This window comes from Dermacentor variabilis, chromosome 8 (assembly GCF_050947875.1).
Source record: "Dermacentor variabilis isolate Ectoservices chromosome 8, ASM5094787v1, whole genome shotgun sequence".
Lineage (NCBI taxonomy): Eukaryota > Metazoa > Arthropoda > Arachnida > Ixodida > Ixodidae > Dermacentor > Dermacentor variabilis.
In genome coordinates, this window is record NC_134575.1 from 128,313,756 (window position 1) to 128,334,564 (window position 20,809).

A 20,809-nucleotide genomic window follows, 5' to 3' on the forward strand; every position below is an offset into this window, starting at 1 on the left:
TGCGACAGCTTACTGGTCCCCTTTCTAACGGAGTTACCACCGACTTCTATTGCGCACTCCTTAATGATGCCCATAAGATTGTCGTTCATTGCTTCAACACTAAGGTCCTCTTCATGAGTTAAAGCCGAACCTGTTCTGTAGCTTGGTCCGGAATTCCTCTAGTTTCCCTCTTACCACTAACTCATTGATTGGCTTCTTATGTACCAGTTTCTTCCGTTCCCTCCTCAAGTCAAGGCTAATTCGAGTTCTTAGCATCCTATGGTCACTGCAGCGCACCTCGCCGAGCACGTCTACATCTTGTATGATGCCAGGGTTCACGCAGAGTGTGAAGTCGATTTCATTTCTAGTCTCGCCATTCGGGCTCCTCCACGTCCACTTTCGGCTAAGCCGCTTGCGGAAAAAGGTATTCATTATCCGCATATTATTCTGTCCTGCAAACTCTACTAATAACTCTCCTCTGCTATTCCTACAGCCTATACCATATTCCCCCACTGACTTGTCTCCAGCCTGCTTCTTGCCTACCCTGGCATTGAAGTCGCCCATCAGTATAGTGTATTTTGTTTTGACTTTACCCATCGCCGATTCCACGTCTTCATAAAAGCTTTCGACTTCCTGGTCATCATGACTGCATGTAGGGGCGTAGACTTGTACTACCTTCAATTTGTACCTCTAATTAAATTTCACAACAATACCTGCAACCCTTTCGTAATGCTATAGAATTCCTGTATGTTACCAGCTAGATCCTTATTAATCAGGAATCCGACTCCTAGTTCTCGTCTCTCCGCTAAGCCCCTGTGGCACCGTACGTGCCCGCTTTTTAGCACTGTATATGCTTCCTTTGTCCACCTAACCTCACTGAGCCCTATTATACTTCATTTACTACCCTCTAATTCCTCCAGAATAACACTGCTAGACTCGCCCCACTCGATAACGTTCTAACGTTAAACGTCGCCAGGTTCAGATTCTAATGGCGGCCTGTCCGGAGCCAGGTATTCTTAGCACCCTCTGCTGCTTCACGGATCTGACCGCCGCCGTGGTCAGTTGCTTCGCGGCTGCTGGAGACTGAGGGCCGGGGTTTGATTGTTGTATGACTATCTTTCTGTGTAATGTGTTGTGAGAGCTGATTAGCAAAGCAGGCTAGGTGGCTGTTCGTTGGCGTCCCTTGGGATGCTCATAGGAATCATGATCATCATCCCCTTGTGTTTAGAGCTTGAGCCCCAGTAGACGTTTGCGAGTTCCCTCTTACCTGTTTCTGCTTCTTTCTGCCGCATGCAAAAGCCATAAGAGAAATGAACGAAAAGCAAAATCTTCTCCCTCCTACACCTTAGCTGTCATTCCGACCAAACATTCTTTGAAGTTCATGGCTGATTGTTCGCCACTTGTAAGCTCCAGAATCAGACTAAATAATATACGTTTCATAATTCCACATATATATATACCCACATGTACATACTCAGTAGCTGCTGCATGTTTCTTTCTTTTCTGCGCGACGAGCGACTTCTTCGACGCTTTCTTTGGGCAAGTTTATCGATGTGTAACTCACTGTAAGATATGTCACACGTAGAACCTTGAAAAAAAACATGTGCAGTTTATTTTACAACAATGACAATGTTTGTTTGGCAAAACTGAGTGCGAAAGTCATTCTTCTACAAAATAATATACTTTCCGTTCTGCCCTGTAGTCTGTTGTATTAGCAGTAGAGGCAAATAAGGTTGCAAACGAGAATTCTGCTTGATCGCAGGGATTGCGTAAATTGTGCTTAGAGAGCAAGTCATGGCAATGTTTTCTATTACTTGTAATAGTTCGGTTATAATTTATATGCCATCATAATGCACTCTACGCAAAAATATACGGTGGTGTAGGCAACAGTGTCTTGTTGGGCTTCATCTATACGTCTTATGCACGCGCACCTATTGATTGCTGTACGGTGAGCGGAAAATATGATACTTGCATATATAGCAATTCATCGGCGCAAATCATTACCATGTTGGTTACACAGGGGATTCGAATGGTGCCAACGTTCAATTCACGACAGCGAAAGAAGGCAGCTAGAATGGGAATTAACATTGCAAACATACGTTTTCTGCTAATCTTGCACAGACAGACCAAATACTAAAACAGGTTAAACTCGGATTAAGTGCGGTACTGCCTCACAAAATGCGAGGCACGTCACAGAACGCGAAGCAGTTCACAAAAGGTGATGCACGTGGCCTGTCCTTCCTTGGGGCAAGCTACTATGGAGTACCCCGGCTCCATTAAGGCCCAATCATTTTTGTATGGAGCGCATAAGCCTTCGAAAGCAGTTTCATGTTTTTTACCATCAAAACTGAGACGATTCTCCACAAAGTAAACAACTCGTCAGCTCTCCTTCTACGGTATCAACATTGCAGCAATACCCCTCATGAGAACACTTTTAATGCAGTTACGCTTCATCGCCATGGTCATTATTTGAATGTTCGGTCTCGCTAAGATCTCTGTGGGTCGAGACAATACTTTGCATACGGTATTCGGCGCCGCGTAAGAGCGTGTCAGCTGCATTCCAAATGACGGGCGCCGAATAACATTTCCTTCCAGCATCCCTACTTGGCACGTGTTGCGTTGCTCAGCAGCCACTCGGCGTTCGCGAGGCTCATCGCACTGACTAGCCGCGTTGACAAGTGTGCGAGAAACACTCATGCCGACTCGTTAGGCGACCGTTCCTCGTCGCCCGGCGCCGAACAGTCGACGCTGCCCTCGAAATCGCAGTTCCCTGTCTTGGCATTGAACAGCAGGCCGCCCTTGCAGTAGTGCGAGAACGTTTGCCCGCCGTGGCAGCGGTAGAAGACGTGGCACCGACGCGCGACGTCAGGGTAAAATCCATCCGGCAGCTGGTCACACTCAAAGTGAAAGCCCGGAGGCACACCGTGGGCGTGGTGCAAGCGTGCAGTAGGCGTCTTCGACGTCGATGTTTTGGACGGCTTGCAGTTGACGCAGCCCCGGTGACGGGGCGGCGCACAGGACACCTTCTCGGGCACGTCGCACGTCTGTTTCACGGGGCTAAACAGCAGACCCTGCGGACACTCGTACGTCTTGCTTTTGTTCTTTGTGCACACGTGATACCTCCGGCAGCCCGACCTGAAATCGGCGAAAACTCCCGTCTTCACGCACTTTATCCGGCGTCGTCTCGTCCCACCCAGATGCTGTTGCGGGAAAGGAAGCAATGTGACCTCCCCGGTAGCAGTGGCTGGAGGTGCTGCACCACCAACGGAAGACCCTGTGGAAGGGTCGGCTCTGGATGAGCCGTCCTGCGAGGTCGGTGCATTGACAGCAATGGGCGATGCTGCTCTGATTTCTGGTGCAGCTGGCGGCTGGCTGTCATAACTTTGTTCTTGGAAAGGCGCTGGAGAACTTGGTGCTTCAGTCGGTGTCCTAGTGGGTTCCCGTGCTGGTTGTTCTGTCGGAATCTGTGTGGGTGCCCGCGTCGCTTCCTGATACGCATCCGGTGGGGGCGTCTGTGTCACCCACGACAGCGCAAGGGGCACTTCGGTTACTGGTACGTGAGTGACCGCTGCTTCCGTCACTCGGGCCTGCGTCACTCGTGTTTGCGTCACGCGTGCCTGCGTCACCCGTGCTTGTGTGACTCTGGCTTGCGACACCGGTACGTGCGTTACTGTTGGCCGCGTCGCGGGTACTCGCGTCGCCTGTCCGCGTGTCGCTTCCCATGTTGGTGCTCGCGTAGCTGCCCATGCGGGCACTCGCGTTGCAGCCCACGCACCGTCCCACGAGTCAGACCACGTGGTTCTGCGTGTAGCAGTTCGGGCAGTTGCTCTTGTTGGCGCTCTTGTAGTAGCTATGCTTACCGGAACAGGGGCCGGCGTGGTTACGCGAGAAAATACGGGCGTGGTTTGTCGCGTCGTAGTTCTTTCAGTTGTTACGGCAGTGGTAGCCTGTGTAGTTTCTGTTGTGAACCGTGCAGTTGTTTCCGGCACGTATTCTGAATAATAGTCTATATCGTATTCAGGCACAAACTTTGGCGTAATTTTCCGTGTAGCTTCCGTTTTGCTGGCTTGCGTCGTTGGTGGCGTAGTTTCTGGCGCGAGATCCTCAGTAATCCGCGGCCTAGTAACCGGTGGCACTGTACTGGTTCTCGGCGCACTTTCTGGCGTAGCCTCTAGCCTGTAGTCCTTATTGGCCGGAGGCGCAGTTACTAGTGTATCTTCCAGTCGAGGTAGTGGGACACCTTCTGGAATTTTTCTTGGAAGAAGTCCTGGAACAGCTTCTGGGGTGCTTTGAGGTGTTGTAACTGGCACATTTTGACGTGCAACACCTGGAGTCACTTCTGCGGTAGTTTCCGGTGAAAATTCTGTATAATAATCTTCGTACTCTGGCTCCACCTCCTGCCGTACGTCAGGCACAGGCGCTGGTGTTGTAGTCGTAGTCGTTGTAGTCGTTGTTGTCGTCGTAGGCTCAGTTGTAGTGGACGTAGTTGATCGCGCCGTAGTCGCTGGCGTTGTATATGCCGCGGTCGATGGCACTGGGGCGCGGGTAGCAGCTCTGGTCGCTGCCCAACTGCCTTGCCAAGTCGCTTCCCATGTAGTTCCTCTCGTAGCTGCACGAGCGCTTCCTCTCACAGATGACCGTGCAGTTGCGAGCACAGGCGCCGGCGTCGTCCACTCATAGGTGTATTGCGCAGTTGTTCGCCTCGTCGCTATCGTAGTTGACACCGTGGTAGACGGTGTAGTCGTTGTAGTGCTAGCTTCTGTAGTGGTAGATGGTGTATCCTGTGGGACCGGCGGCTGCGTGACCGAGAAGTGTCGGTCCACATGACACAGGACGGAGCTGGAGCAGAGGAGAAGCACTTGGTTGAACCTAGTGCCTGTAGGGCACAACATGATTCTCTTTCGACCACCTTCGCACGAGTAGTACCTCGCGCAGTCGTGACCCATGGTCTCGTCGGGGTGGAGGCCATCACGCCTGCCGTCACAGCTGAAGTCGTCGTCGGCACTCCCTGGAAGCGAAAAGTCGGTCACGTCGGTGCCACGGTCGATGTCGCATGCGTTCCGGTCAGGATCGAAGGCCGTGCCGGCGGGACAGCGGAAATTGAAGGCTCCAGCAGGAGCGCAGACGTGGAAGTCCCGACGGTCTACGGATGGCAGCACCTCGGCAGCTTCTCCGCAGTCGACTTCGAAGTCAGTGTCATTGAGTCGTACGATGGTTCCAGTCACTGAGATGGAGGCCCGTGGTCGCAGCGCAGCCCGAGAGCAGCCTAGAATGGGGCGGCAAAGCATCCGCTCAGGGTCAAACGAGTGACCCCTGGGGCAGGCGTACGATACGCCCTCGGAGCCGACACACTCGTGCCAAAATCTGCATCCGCTGTTCTCGTCCACGAACAGTCCCGGTGAACCCTCGGGGCACCTGCAGGTTAAAATGTCAAGGAATCTCAGGTCAACGTGCAATTTTAGCATTATTGTTCTAGCTTCTTATTATCCTGTCACAGTTTAAAAATTTATAACGTTTTATATTATCCTAGTTCAAGTATATTGACGCGGCATGCGGAACACGGCTCGTAATGAGAGGGTGCATATAACCGGTAAAAGACCACCATCACTGAAACATTCGTTCGCATATGTACGAATGAGTAGTAGTAATAGTATTTATTTCGGACATATTATACAATATGCCCCCGAGGTGAGGCTAAAAGAGGCACATAAATCATGCATCCTGACAAGGCCTTATTCCCGGATTACAAGTCGTGGCACCGGCGACGAACAGGCAAAACACATATTTCTCAGGAACGCTGCTCACTAATTTTAGTACCACAAAAACAGAAAAAAATACATGCCAACACTAATGCTGAACTCCCCAAAATATTTAAAAGTAAATAAAAAACAGAATACACTGCGGGGAAAACAAATACATTAGTAAATCAGTAAACACAAAATAAACCAATTGATGCCTATTGGTATCTTTCAAACTTATACACAAGGAAAAAGCATATTTACTTTCAGTCAGGTCAGGTTTAATATGAGCTGCAAGGCAATGTCCGTGAAAGTGGGAGGGGCGTACATCAATTCGCGACTGCGCTGACATGTAGAAAATAATTTAGCACGTAGCAGGTAGTGCAATTATGTTTAGCTCTCATAGTTTTCGGGTGTCAGCGCCGTCGTCTAGCCTTGGGAACACCCGCCACTACATCCACCATGTTGCGACTCATCTTGAATGTGACTGCACAGTCGCCCACAAGAGTTTACGGACCACGGAATCTCGGGGAACGTTGAATTTCCGAGCACTCTATAATAGCAAGCAGGAAATCCGTGAAACAAATGTTGTTTGCGTATACCAGTAGAGCCTGGAAATGAGAATACGAAGCTGTGTTGTCAAGATGCGGAGCTTTTTCTCAGGTCCAGTGGTCCCTAAACTTTTGTGGTCCACACTAAATTAATACCTAAAGATAGTTTGCGGGGCTTTATTTTCCACCTCATCAAACACTAATGGCAAAATAAGAACTGCGCATTCTACTAACAATGAGACATACATACTCTAGATCGCCTCTTTCTTTCCTTCAGAAGTATTGGTGCTTTTTAATTTCAAACTTCCCTCATTCAGTGTTAATGTGACTGGCGCGAATTGTTCTTGCTTTCCTTACGGCATCGCTTGTCTTAAGCGCTTTCTCTAATTGAAAACACTGCAAAATACGTCAATTTCTTTACTTTCTCGGTAGCTCAACCATTTCCTCTTTTCTCTGCACAGATATCCTTGATTAGACGCCTAGTATGGCTAAACATACTACCTATATCGGGAGTTTGTTGGAAACATGAACTTTTTAAGTTCCCTGCGACCGCGCAGTCCCAGTGCTTGACAAGATTTGCTCGAAAAAATGGACAGCACTTGCCGAAAAGTATTAAAATGAATTATCGACTAATTATAATCTTAGCTATTACGCTTATTGACTAACTACCTAACGCACCATATTGTTATTTACAAATTGTATACAAAGGCTTTGTGGAGCGTATCCACTTGGAAAGACTTCTCCGAGTGACGCCAGTTTCGACAAATGCATTCCCATTGTGTACGACGAGAAATATTGGCATTACAGTCACTTTTGTGCATCGCTGTATAAAACGGCGCTTTAGAAAAAAAGTGGAATAGGGCATTTTTACGCCTAGTTTGACGGCTATACATCGAAACAGGTGCCATCATCAAAATCAGTTCTAAGCAAACTTGCCTTGTGAACCCACCGGCTACATTTTATTGATTGCATTATTTCCTGCAAAGTAATCAGGTAAATACCTTGCATTAAAACTTTTGTAATTTTCATTACGCATCGTGATTTTTAACACAAATTATGCCCACCACTTCGAGAAATACAGCTCAAGGAATAAAATTATGCTACCTACCACAAGCATTTGTTTTATTCTGCATGGTTTAACAAAAACGTAATGTATATTCCGGAGGTTACAACTAAGTTTTGCCAAGACCTAAATGTAACAGTTGTGCAATGAACTCGGTACAGCTCAATTCATTTTCAGTAACTGAACATATTCTTTACTCAAGTCATCATGAAAAATAAGTTACTCAATTTAGCGCAGGGTGTTCAGTGGAAACGCTGCAGAATCACCTGAAAATGTTCATTTTATTTCTTTCCATCAGAATACCCAACTTGGTATTAACTTCGTCGTTTCACAAAAGTACAATTAACCTGAAAATGAACACTTGAATAGTAGATTACCCGCCGAGAAACTTTGACTATTTTACACGTATCGGGAAAATAATCTGCGTTGCAGGGAAATCAAAAGTTTGAAGCCAAAATAATTGCTATGAGGTGAAGGCCACGACCATCGCCTCGGATGCAACTGGGCAAGGCGAGTTGACTTCATGGTATTACAAATCAGATAGCCGCAGGAGATGAATGCATCACTATTCATTGCCGAAAGCTCCTGAATCTTTCCGCCGTCTGTCAATTGCAACAGCGGCTACAAAGCTTCCAGAATTTGTATGTCATATTTATTGTTTCGGATCATTGCCCCATTTCCTGCATCGCTTCCTGCAGGCATCTAGGCGAAATAGAAAACCAAAATGCTTGTCTTCGATCCACATCGATTACTTAAGGCCCATTAATAAATTTTGCCTGCGTGAAGCATCGGTCATTCATTGGAAGCACGTTTCAAGATCGAAAATAACTGCGTGCAAGTCCCCAGTCCGGTAGTACTGTTCTGCGCACATGTGTGACTGGCCAGAGCTAGTGAAATCGGTGAGTACATGTTTACAGCCGCGAAGCAGGAAAACAACGAAGGCATAGTGTAGGTGAAGAAAATCGCGCGCCGGGAAAGTACGAAGAAGTGCGAGCGCGCAGCAATTAGCGCCACCTAGAGGAAAACGTGGTTATTGTTGAGCTAATAGGGGAGGAAAAACCAGTTGAAGCATCGAGGAGTACGCAGCTAAACAGCGGAGCACCGGGTAGACTTTCTCTAGCAGTTGCTGCAGGTTTTGTTTGCGATACATAGGTAGTGGGTTTCCTCTCGCGCACCGTACAAGGTGTGTGAGTAAAAGGGTGGGGCGCTTTCACTGGGGCCCAACATTATTGAAAGCTAGTTTATGTTCTTTTTGGGGTACTCTTGAGGCACGTTGTCTGCATCCGGCTTTGTGACACAGCGAAAAGCCGCTGTGCCGTGTCACGCAGTTAGTTTCGCGTGTGCTGAATCTTACGGGGCCGAGTATCCGACGCACTTTATGTCGCCCCCAACAACACGCACGTCCTTTCGGCACTCACGCTTGTCGAAAGCGCGACGAGCGGTTGTCAAGAGTGATCACACGGGAGTGTGTTGCTTGCGCCGGCAGAACGCGCACAAGATAACGCCGATGAGCACAAAAACGAGGAGTTTATATCTCGAAAATTCCGTCTTGACGATATAAAACAGCCTTTGCACCCACGAATTTGTCTTGAGTGCGAGTACAAGGCATTCTGTAAGCATCTAGCCTGGTCTGGCTTAGAACCTGTGCTGTGGCCACCTGTGTGTACGCAGCGTAGCATCGCGTCGGCAAAATCTAAGCTGTGTCGGAAACGCGCCAGTCGCCCGTGTATTGGTGCTCCGAAATGGCCGGGAACGGGACAACGTTTACAAATCACAAGTTTTCTTAAGATGCCAAAATGATGGCCGTAAGATCTGGCATAAGTTAAACATATTAACAAACAGTGAACCGTATCATACACCCGAGATGCACATTGTCATTAACGGTGAGGAAATCTGTAGTGATGCGCTTCCTGGTTGTTTTAATGATCATTTCACCAGTACATGTCACCAAACTGCCAGCCTGAGTGCCTGTCAATTTATAGATACTCATTGCACGGAATCAATATTTTTGAACCCTACTAATGAACATGAAATAACACTGCTTTTCCGTAACCTGAGTAATAGTAGTGCCTGTGATGCTGATGGCCTGCAAATCAGGCCTGTCAGCTACGTGCTTGATATTATTTCACCTGTTCTTGCTCATATCCACAATATCTGTCTCTCACAAGGTCAATTCCCAAAAAGAATGCAGGTGGCAAAGGTGCTTCCGATTTTTAAAAAAGGTGATAAAACACTTATTTCGAACTACAGACCCATCTCCATACTTCCGATTTTTTCCAAAGGACTAGAGAAGATAATATTTTGTAGGTTATCCTGTTTTCTTGACAAACATAACTTATTAACCCCACATCAACACGCTTTCCGCAGGTTCATGTCGACTGAACTAGCACTCCTTAAGCAGAAAGAACTAATCCTTGGAAATTTTGAGGCACGTTTATTAACGTTAGGCGTTTTTGTCGAGCTATCTAAAGCCTTCGATTCTATTGATCATAAACTTCTGGTTCATAAACTAACTTATTATGGCATCCGTGGCATTGCTCTCAGCTTACTTGAATCTTACTTGAATCACAGAAAGCAATTTGTGCATGTAAATGGATTATCATCCAGTGTCCTTCCTGTTCATGTGGGTGTCCCACAAGGAAGCATCTTAGGCCCTCTCTTGTTCAATATTTTCGTAAATGACTTTATTAACATTGATTCCGCCACAACGTACATTACGTATGCCGATGACACCCCACTTCTTTTTTCATCCAAATGTCTGGATGACCTGGTCTTACGTGCTAACAGCGTGCTCTCGAAAGTACACCAGTGGTCCCTTGAAAATGGTCTCACAATCAACTCCGCAAAAACCAAAGCCTTGCTCTTTCATCCAAGAAATATGAATGTCGTGCTACCTGGAGATATTGTCCTTAACTCCAGTACTATTGAAGTTGTCCAATCAATCAAATGTCTGGGTGTTCACTTTGATCATGATATGACATGGCGCTCTCATGTAGATTTTCTCATAGGCAAACTGTCACAGGTTTTGGGTGTTGTCTATTCCTTTAGATACCTCCCGCAATCCGTTAAATTGCTGATTTACAACTCACTTTTTTTCAGTCATCTAAATTACGGCTGCCTCGTATGGGGGACAACTTCAGCCACAAATATACAAAAGCTGTTTGTTATTCAGAAGAAATTTCTTCGTGTCATTTGTAATAAGCCTCGTGATTTTCATTCCGCTCCTCTTTTCAGCGCGCTTAAAACCCTTAAATTGCCTGCCCTAATAAACCTGCGCTTGTTGACAACCTACAGAAGATATGAGAAAAATATTGGTGCCCTCAGCTCTCTCGCTAATCTCACAAAACGAGAAACCTCCTACACAACTCGAGCTCCTGAGACTTGGTGTGTTCCTCAACTTCGGACTAATTATGGCCAGCAAATGTTATGCTACTGGCTGCCCAGTCTACTCAATGATCTTACCAGATGCAATATCGATGTGTTGACTTGTTCCGCGAAAAATCTGCGTGATATGTTCCTCCAATCTTGACTGTGTACCGTTGTACTTAGTGATCTTTTGCCCTTAGTGCTTTTGCTCTTCTCTCTTTTCTTTCCTTCTTTTCTTCTCTTTTTTTTCCCCCTTACCGTTTCCAACCTGCCCTGCTGCTGCCATTGTAAACGGAACCTGGGGCCAGTCAAGCTGCTTCTCCGCAGCTTTTTTCCCCTTGTTTTTCCGCCACAACCATGTACTTCCTTGCTTGTGGAAACAAATAAATAAACAAAAATATTGTAACGAGCAGGAGACGACGAACGGGGCTCCTGCCATCGCTGATCAACATTGCGACGATTCGCCACGAAACTCTCTATTTCCGGCGGCTGCTCACCAGGTCGTGGACGAGGTGCATTCGGCGAGAATCCACGGAGCCCCACATGACGATAAGGACACATTCTGTAGATGTGTCCGGCTTCGCCACAATGAAAACAAAGGGGCTTTTAGTCTGTGGTGCGCCAGACGTCGCTCTTCCTGGTCCTTGCTTCAGCGATGTGCGGTGGGCTGCGAGGCGGCCTGAAGCTTAAGCCCATTTGTTGAGTGGGGTGTACCATGCTGCACGCACTTGAGGGTGGCAGACGGCGTACTGCTTCAGCGTAACTCATTTCGGCGTGCGGTCCCTGCTATGGTGCCTCGTACTGTCCAGGAATATGGAAGGCCTGTCGGACCTCGGCGCACACCATTTCCGCAATGGAAAGTTGTCCCACAAGGGCAGTGGTCGTCTGCATCTTCTGCATTTCCTTCTTGACGACAGCCCTGATGAGTTCTCGCAAGGCGCCAACGTCGTTACCGAGGGTAACGGCGGAGAGTTCCCTTGAAATCATGGCGTCGCGGATGTTTTGCCTGGCCCGCTGTTGAAGGGCCTTTTCCATAGCAGTGGCTTCGTCATGGAACACTGCAAGTGTCGTCGACGGATTTCGAATGAGGCCAGTAAATATTTGCTCTTTGACGCCGCGCATGAGATGGCGCGCCTTCTTTGTTTCACTCATAGAAGGGTCCGCACGTATGAAAAGCCGATTCATGTCTTCTACGAACGCCGTCACTCGCTCATTCGGGCCTTTAATTCTTGCCTCCAACGCTGACTCCGCCCTCTCCGTCCTGTCCGCCCTGGCGAAGGCATTGAGTAACTGTCTACGAAAATCTTCTCATGACGTCAGTGTCGCCTCGTGGTTCTCAAACCATGTTTTCGCGGAATCCTCAAGAGCGAAGTACACGTAGCGTAGCTTACGCTCGCGGTTCCAGTCGTTGAGGGTGGCAACCCGGTAAATGGTCAAGCCAGTCGTCGGCGTCCTCTGAAGCACTTCCGTTGAACAGATTCGGCGTCCGGATGTGATTGGCGACAATGTGCGATGCTGCAGGAGTGGCAGGAGGTGGTTGGTTCGTCATTCTAGTTCATTCCGGTAGCAGACCGTGCTATGGCTGGAGTCCCTGGAGGCGTCGGCTGGCACGTAGGTGCACAGGGGTAGCCTCGGCTGAACTACTCGCCGGGTTGAGGTCCGGGGTATGCTCCGGAGATCTTTACATCGACCATACCCCGCACGTCCACCAGAAATGTCACCCAGCTATTACAGCTAAAACAGTTTACCACCGACAGATTGGCAAAAAAAAAACGTCTGCCTTTTGCGATGGCTGATCCTCGGAGAGCGCGCGCGCAACCGCGAACTTCGTCGTTCTCGCCTTAAGGGTCCCGTGTAAACGCGTGCAAGCTTATTTCGCGTCAATACTTTCTTATTGTTTGCGATTAAGGAAATATTTTCTACGCCATGCATGTAAAAGTGAATTCCTGTTGTTTGTACTGCTGCCCTTTCACCCCTTTCGCACTTTCGCCTCTACAGGCAGTTTTCCTATGAGGTCTAAATACCAAAATAACACACGCTTTTAATTTGCGCTCTTTCAGCCGATGTCGTCCGGTGGAGCTACGACTACTTACCTGGTGCCACAACATTCCATTAATGCGCAAAAAAGCCTTAGAACAAGCATTTATATAGCACAAAATAAACATTTCCTCATTTCACAAGGCGTCTTGCGTCTAATTTATGAAATTGCACGTTGCATAGATTCCATCAAGGCTTCTAAAGATTCTTTGCAATCATTTCTACTAAATAATGAAACGACTCCCGACAGACCGCGCGCGGTTGAGCAGTAGACGCGAAAAACAAAAACTAAAAATAATACGCCGTGGCGATCAGTGCAGCCTCCGTGACGCGTACCAGCTGGCGTTCAAAACACGCACGTCATCAGACACTGGAAGTGTGGTCCAGGTATTAATGATGGCGGGTTGGAGCGCTACTGTCGATTCGGCCCATGGAGCATACAAAATCGAAGGAGGGTCTCTGCCGTCACTCTTTGTGACGCTTAAGTGACGCCGGAAGTCAGCGTTACGCCGCCATCGTGTCGGGCTAGATTCTCCTCTCTTGTTTACCTTTCTTGCACTGGTCGCGCAACGGCATGCACAACCACGCCGGTCTGCGTGTATGTTTACGCGGTTGCAAATTACGGCGTAGTTTCGCGCCGTAGCGATCTGGCAAGAGGTACGACCGTGGTGTGTTCCATCGAGAAACGACCTATGACAAGGCCATCTGCAGTTTGAGAGCAAACCCGTATGCCACTCACACCGGATCATGAGAAGCTAACAAGCAAATTCACCAAGGAAAACACAGGGGAAACTACTTGTACTTACTAACTGAATTAAAGAAATAATAAATTATTTGCAATGAAAGTGGATGAAGAAAGAAAACTTGCCGCAGGTGGGGAATGATCCCATGCCTTCGCATTACGCATGCGATGCTCTAACCAATTGAGCAATTGCCGCACTGTTTCATCATCCACTTTCTTGGGTATTTGTGTGTTACAACAAGGACTAACCTTGGGAGAGTTAGCCAGCGCCACTACTCACAAACCTTGCCGGCGCATGTAGAAAATCCTTCCTGCCGAACATTCTGTCTCTAAGAATGTTCCACATTTGCCGCCAAGGTTTGTGAGTGGTGGCGCTGGCTAACACTCCCACGGTTAGTTCTAGTAGTAACACATAAACACCCAAGAAAGGGGATGAGGAAACCGCGTCGTGGTAGCTCAATTGGTTAGAGCATCGTTCGCCTAATTCGAAGTCGTGGGATCCTTCCCCACCTGCGGCAAGTTTTTTTATCCCCTTTCATTGCCATTAGTTTATTATTTCTTTAATTCAATTCGTAAGTACAAGAAAAAAGCCGTCTGTATTCCTTGGTGTGTTTGCTGGCTTCTCATGATATTATCAATAAAAAACGGGCCCCTCGGTTAACCCTCTTTCTTCTCGTACTCACGCCGGACGTATGACGAGCCACAGCACGCCGACGAAAATTGCGGCGGAGAGGAACATAGTTACGCGTTTAAATACACCAACTACGGGCTGAAGTACATTCTTGTCATGGTAAGTGAAGCTTCACGGAAACAAAATCCTGCGGTACCCAACAGTAAGCGCATATACTTGTGGCTAATACGTTGACCGTGCCTACGCAAGTACGTACTACGTGCCATCAACCGTTTGACGTGAGCGCAGGCATACGTTCTTCTATCCAGCCTTGTTCACTCTAGCACAGTATCCGCCAGCCTCTTTTTCCCTGCGCCCTTCGAGAACACAGACAAGATTACTGCAGTAAAGGGAGTTCGTCCCTTATTACTAGCAGCAACCGTTTCTTTCCCATCCATCCACATGGCTGTTTTACGTGCCACAATTGGCGCTGAGCCGTGCTCCCTGAAAAGCTGGCGAAGATAGCGCCGACGTTTCGCTTTTTCATCGAGCCACTTCTGACGTGCCACAATTGCATCATCTGCTGTCAAAAGCAGGAACGCTGCACAGCTGTCGCGCTTACGTGCAAGGTGTTTATTCTAGATAATCCGAAGCACAGCAGTTTCAATGTCTGATGACACGTTAGCATTAATACACCGAAATGGGAAATGTACCCTCACGTCGTCCTTCGTCCGTGGCGTTGTACGTGGTGTACGGCGTTGCATGCGCGCTCGTTTCACGCTTTTTTTACTTCGAGTTCCACCTGGCCACCACTGGGATAACAGGGTCTAGATAACACAGCGGAACAAAACACGAACACTAACGCAGTCCTCTGCGTACACTACGCCTTTGCCACAGCACAAAACCTGCGAAGCAAAACGGATGATCGCATACGGCCCTAACAAAGCTGTCATTCTGGTCTGAGAACATGGCGGCTACGGCAAAAGAAGGAAAAGAAGGGAGAAAGTACAACGTGACTCCTTCCCCACCTTTCTCCCAGCGCGCGGAGGGGATAGGGCCTCTCCTTAGTTTTTTTTTTTTTTTTTCCTCCATGTTTCGGCCGCTGGGCTCTATGGAAGTGTTCGTTTTTGTTGAAATTCTTTCTCTATGGCTTTATCTTGAAAGCGATCTGCTTTGAAAGAACACTCTAGGTAGGCCGACCGTTCGTAGCTGCGCGTGCGCTGTGTTCTCGCGGCTCAATTTGCGCTGAAGCCTTACACAACGTGAAGGTCACTTCGCTCGCTGCTGCTGCCGCGATTCCTCGAGCCAGCATTTTGACAGCGTGTCCGCAATCATCGAGTGTCCAGTGTTCATGCTTGCCTGTGCGCGCTGACACCAGGTTAGTTAAGTTAGTAAGTGAATGTTTAGGAGGAGGCGTTCTACTACGGCGGCTGCTACGGATGGCGTGCCTGCGCGAGCCTTATGTTCAGTAAGATCTGTGATGCGTACAGTGTAGGCGTTTAGGCACACCGAGGACCAATAGCGTCATGTGCGCTAAGCACCCATACGCTTGCACGTCACGCACGTTCACGAAGTACCGCGTAGCTTTAACTTTTTTTATTTATCTAGAGCGCTTTTTTACTGATTAAAACGTGTTGAAAAGTTGCCGATACAGTTCACAACTTCGCGATTAAATGTTTTTTTTTATTATTCAGGAGTTATATAATTCGTAATTCGCTTAAATTCAGCTAGTTGCATTCGCGTGACACACATCTCGCTTTTAGGCCTTAGTAGATGTTCACTTGGAAGACCCTCCATATAAGCACAGGTAAACTGGCGTGTCTCTATGCACCCATGCCTCTCTTTTGATATGTTTGTGAACGCGTGTATTTTCATCTATCCACGATCATGATGGAAAAAGCGCTACTAAAACTGAGACTTATGAAGAACACAGGGCAAACCTCTACTAGCAACAGGACATTTCTTTATTTAGAAAGGCACTCTTCTATGTATAATGAATGTTCTGGCTAAGCCTCCGTTTTAGTAGCGCTTTTTCCTTCACGAACATTTACCAACACGCCCAACTGAGAGCTATGCGTATTCACGTACTTAAAGGTACCGACGACGCGTGGAGGTCGGCACGGCGTCGACGCGTCCTCGACGCAGCGGCCAAACTCGGTGTCAAAACTGAGACCGCCCCCGCAGTACTGGACGACTTCCAAGCCATCGGCGCAGATGCGGTAGCTGTAGCACGACGTTCTGTAGTCGGGGAACACACCAATCCGGCCTTCGCATTCGTACTGGCCATAGGAGACGCCGTCGTTGGCGGCTACAGGGCCCGTTGTCTGGCAGCCGGGAAGAGTGGGGTCGAACACCGATCCTTCGGGGCACGATGATGTGGCCACCTGCGCGACAGTCATGCGTTTAGAAAGATTCACCTTTACGACCACACACCCACGGCAAACGATCATATGCTTTTAAACTAAGCGATCGTTAAAACCGACTCGTTTCTCCGCAAGAAAACAGTCGCCCCCATCTCCTCCCCCTTAAGGTGCAAATAGTGAAACATTGCGCTATTCGAGCTTGCGCAAGTGTCACACTTTTACATACGCGTTGTTCATTATACATGCTCTATAGTTGAATTCATTTGCGAAGTTGCCGCACTTCCCTGCATATCTGGTGCTTTCTGGGCCACCCAAACACCTTATAATGGATAATGCCTAAAGCCGGAATTTTCCCCCCTTTCTCGTTGATATTTCTAGCCAAATACGAAGTCCTCTGAAAGAAATCACGGACAACTCTGTGGCGCAAGTCTCCATTACAAGCAAGGCTGGGTTCAGCAAGTAGAGCATAACGATCAGACTTGTTGCAAGGTCCCTGCGAACACGATTATTTCCGTGCTGAAATGCTGATTAACTAGGGAATCTCGAAAAGAAAGTGTAATAAAATGTAGTCGTGCACTTCAGCGCATGAATTACAAGTCTCTACTGAGACGATCTTTTCCTATCCTTATGTGGCCCTTCTTGGAAACGAGTTTTCATATGCGTGACTCTCACTGCCGCTAATGCAATTTCGATAGTGGGGCCGCGATCAGGCGGATGTTGAGCACCTCTATGCACTACCGCCATCGAACTTATTCGCAGCAATGAAATCACATTATCGTGGCCTAAATTTAACATAGATGTTTTAAGGCGCAAACATCGAATGCTTTGGAAGCAGGACGCATTAAAGGCTAACTGCAACTAAATTTTCGACCGCTTAAAAAGGCCAGCTTAAGATAATTTAGACATGGAGTAGCCTCTGTTCAAAATTATACGCTTAAAATTCCGGTCAGTCGGTCCCAAAGAGCTCGCAAAAAATTGATCTTTTTCATACCTAAAGATAAAAAAGAAACACCGCCATTACCAGTCGCCTAAAGTGAGGTACCATGCAGACTGTTAAGAATCAATCGGCATCCATTGCTTGTATACCGTTTCCGTGTAGGTCCCGCATGTCTGCTAGCCACCGACACAGAGTTAGGATACTTTCCTACCTTCTTCCTGCGTGGTACCAATGCCGCTGCCCGCCCGCGATGTTCTTTTAATGCGAAGTATTCGCCGAGTCCAGCCAGTTTTCTCTATCTGGCTGTCTATGTTCAACAGCATAGCCTCGATGCGTTATGCCTCCGCTCAACAAGGAGCGCAGTGGGGTGGCCAAGCTAAAGGTGAGGCATAGTCCGGCTTTACGTGAACGCGATCCAGGCTTGGGGCAGTTACGCTACATCGGCGAAAATTTGACGCTCTACAGTCTATAGTGTGGCTGGCGCGGGAGCAGAACATGTCCTATCGCACTCCGGAGCAGCGGGAACAGCGTGCATCGCGGGCTAGCTTGCTTGAGCAGCAGCGTGCTGTTCGGTTTCCCTGAAGCGAGCCTGTTGCGTTTGCGCCTTCGACAAACAAAGAAGCGCTCGCTCGGACGCCTACACCGCGCGGATGCCTACGTAAGCTGCTTTCTGTAGCCGCTGAAGCAAAATTACTCCATGACAGAACGCAAGTGCTTGGCTCTCGTCTTGGCCATCGCGAAATTCCGACCGTAGCAGGAACTTCTCACTTGTGACAGACCACCATGCACATCGCTCGCGTTCCTCGCTCAACCACCCCTATGGTCGACTTGGCCGTTGGGCACAACGCCTGCAAGGATACGCATGTTCTCTGTTCCACAAATCTGCACGGCTTCACCAAGACACCGACTGCTTGCCTGCATACACATTCGACCCCCATGATACAGTGCAAGATGAGCTGGAAACCTTCGTTCTTTCCATTAGAGACTTCGTGCACACAGCTGCCGAAAAGCGCCGCGACTCATCTTTGCAGCCAGTTATAGACGGTCTCAACTCTCCACACCCTGACCCTTCCCTAGGGATGTTTGTGCTTCACGCCGACAACTTACACCGCTACAACGCCCGTTCGTTTTGCATTTGACGCTCTACATGGATTTATTCTTCTGTATAAGCTCGAGTCTTTGGGTATTACTGGCACACCTTTCAATTTTATTCGTAGTTGCTTGTCTAACAGGCCACAAGTAGTGTATCTTAATAAGCAGTTCTACTAAATTAACCCGCCTTTGTTGCTTAGTGGCTGTGGTGTAGGTAATGGCTATGATTTCCAAGCAGCTATAGTAGCTGCTTGGACTTAACTTTGGTGTCACGGCGCTTTGCCTCGAGCGCCCAATGGTTTACGGACATAGAAACACATGGAAACGACCATATTCCAACATACATAAAGATTAGAGGAGTTGAGCAACGCTCCTCTACTAACATGCGTACAGTTGATTGGTCAAATTTTACGAAGGATATGGAAGACACATGTCGGGAAGGCCTTTCACACACTATCGAAGAAGCAATCGTAGAGGCATTGAAAACATCCACCTGCTCGCTTACAAGGTCAGCAAGACGAACAGACTTGGACATGGAACTGGAGAGGCTGCGTGCGGCACGCCGACGGGCGGAGAGGAGGTATCGGCGCACGAAGTCCGTCTTGGATCTGAGGGCTTCACGACACATACAAAAGAAAGTCCAGCGTCGCATCGATAAATTGGAAGATAAGCGATGGAAAACATTCTGTCACTCACTTGATCCCCGAAAATCTCTCTCGCACATATGGAGAACGGTTAGGGGTCTTCGCTCACCTCCGCATCAAAGGGAGCCCTGCGCTCCTCTGGCCCTCTACTAACTCCGCTCGGAACTTCAAGTGGCTGAATAGTTCTGTGCACGGGTTGCTGGGTCCGTGGCCATCATTACTGACGCAGCATTGAATGACATCCCTGAGGCACGTGTACCAGAAATGAACGTGCTATTTTCACTCGAAGAGCTCGATGATGCATTGGCGACCTGCAGGTGTTTTTCGTCACCAGCACCTGATGGCATCTCGTATGCTGCCCTATGCCAACTTGGACATGACCCACGTGATGACCTGCTCAACTACTACTATGAGTCTTGGCAGAACGGCGCCGTTCCTAAACAATGGAAATCGAGCCGCTCGACCCCCATTCTGAAACCTGGAAAGTCTCCGCTTGAGCTCTCATCATATCGTCCGATTGCGCTTTCGAACTGCGTCGGCAAATTGATGGAAAGAATGATTCTTGCTCGCTTAGAATGGTACCTAGAACGATTCAACATCTATCCGGACGCCATGACAGGCTTTCGTCGAGGTCGCTTGTCCATCGACAACGTCTCTGAAATCGTAACCTGGGTTCAAAATCAAAAAAAGCCTCAAGCGCCTATCTGCGGCACTTTTTCTAGATATAAAAGGAGCATACGACAACGTCGCCCATGAGGCCATACTGAACTCACTTGAGGCTGTTGGAGTTGGTGGCCGGATGTATTAATGGATTCGGGACAACTTGATTGAGAGGCGCTTTTTCTTACAGACCGAAGACGGCCCCAGTTCAGACCATTACATCTGCCGTGGTGTGCCACAGGGGGGAGTGTGGAGCAACATTTTGTTGAACCTCGTCCTGGTAAGACTAGCGGAATACCTACCGCAAACAGTTCATGTCTCAATATACGCTGACGACATTTGCATCTGGGCCTCTGCGGTGGCTCGCCTTCAGCTAAGAGCCAGGCTTCAGAGGGCGGCAACCATGACCGCGTCTTATCTCCGAGAACAAGGCCTCAGTGTGTCTACTGAAAAGTGCGCATTAGTTGGTTTTACGCGCAAATATCATTGTATCCTGTTTAAATCAATGGTTAAACCTTGTGTATCGGTACTAAACGTTATGCATTCGACGAGTCATCACAATCTGTACATGAAATCTCATAGCATACGACTTATCGCCGCACTACTAATCTTCCTTGTAAAAGCCTTCGCGGTAAACTGCCAAATCTTTCTCTTTCTATTATCTTTACCAACATACGTAGCTTCCTCCCAAAGCGTGAACACATCTGTAATCCTGTTTCTTCATCTGCCAGCAATATACTCGTACTAACAGAAACGTGGCTAACAGACGACGTCACCAATCCGGAAGTTTTGGCTGATTTGCCGCAATTTAACGTTTTTCGCAAGGACCGCAAGAGCTCACGAGGAGGAGGTGTTCTTATTGCCACTAACCAGCTGTTGCCTTGTTCTGTTATTAACATCCAATCAGAGCTTGAAATACTATGGGTAATCTGTCGTTCTATACCACAAATCGTCATACTAGGCGTCTGCTACAGACCCCCCTCCAGTAATGCAATCTTTTCTTCGCAGTTAAACGATAGTCTGAATC

General features: G+C 48.1%; 1 protein-coding gene across 1 annotated transcript in view; it reads right to left on the minus strand.

The window, feature by feature from the left end:
* Positions 1-1,568: 1,568 nt before the first annotated feature.
* Positions 1,569-20,809, minus strand: part of LOC142590580 (uncharacterized) — a 137,755-nt gene continuing 118,514 nt past the window's right edge. Inside the window, exons 7-8 of the mRNA XM_075702883.1 lie at positions 16,175-16,470; positions 1,569-5,394 (exon numbers count right to left, since the gene is read on the minus strand). Of these exons, the coding sequence (XP_075558998.1) occupies positions 2,673-5,394; positions 16,175-16,470 (3,018 nt within the window). The 3' untranslated portion in view covers positions 1,569-2,672. The remainder of the gene's footprint in view (positions 5,395-16,174; positions 16,471-20,809) is intronic.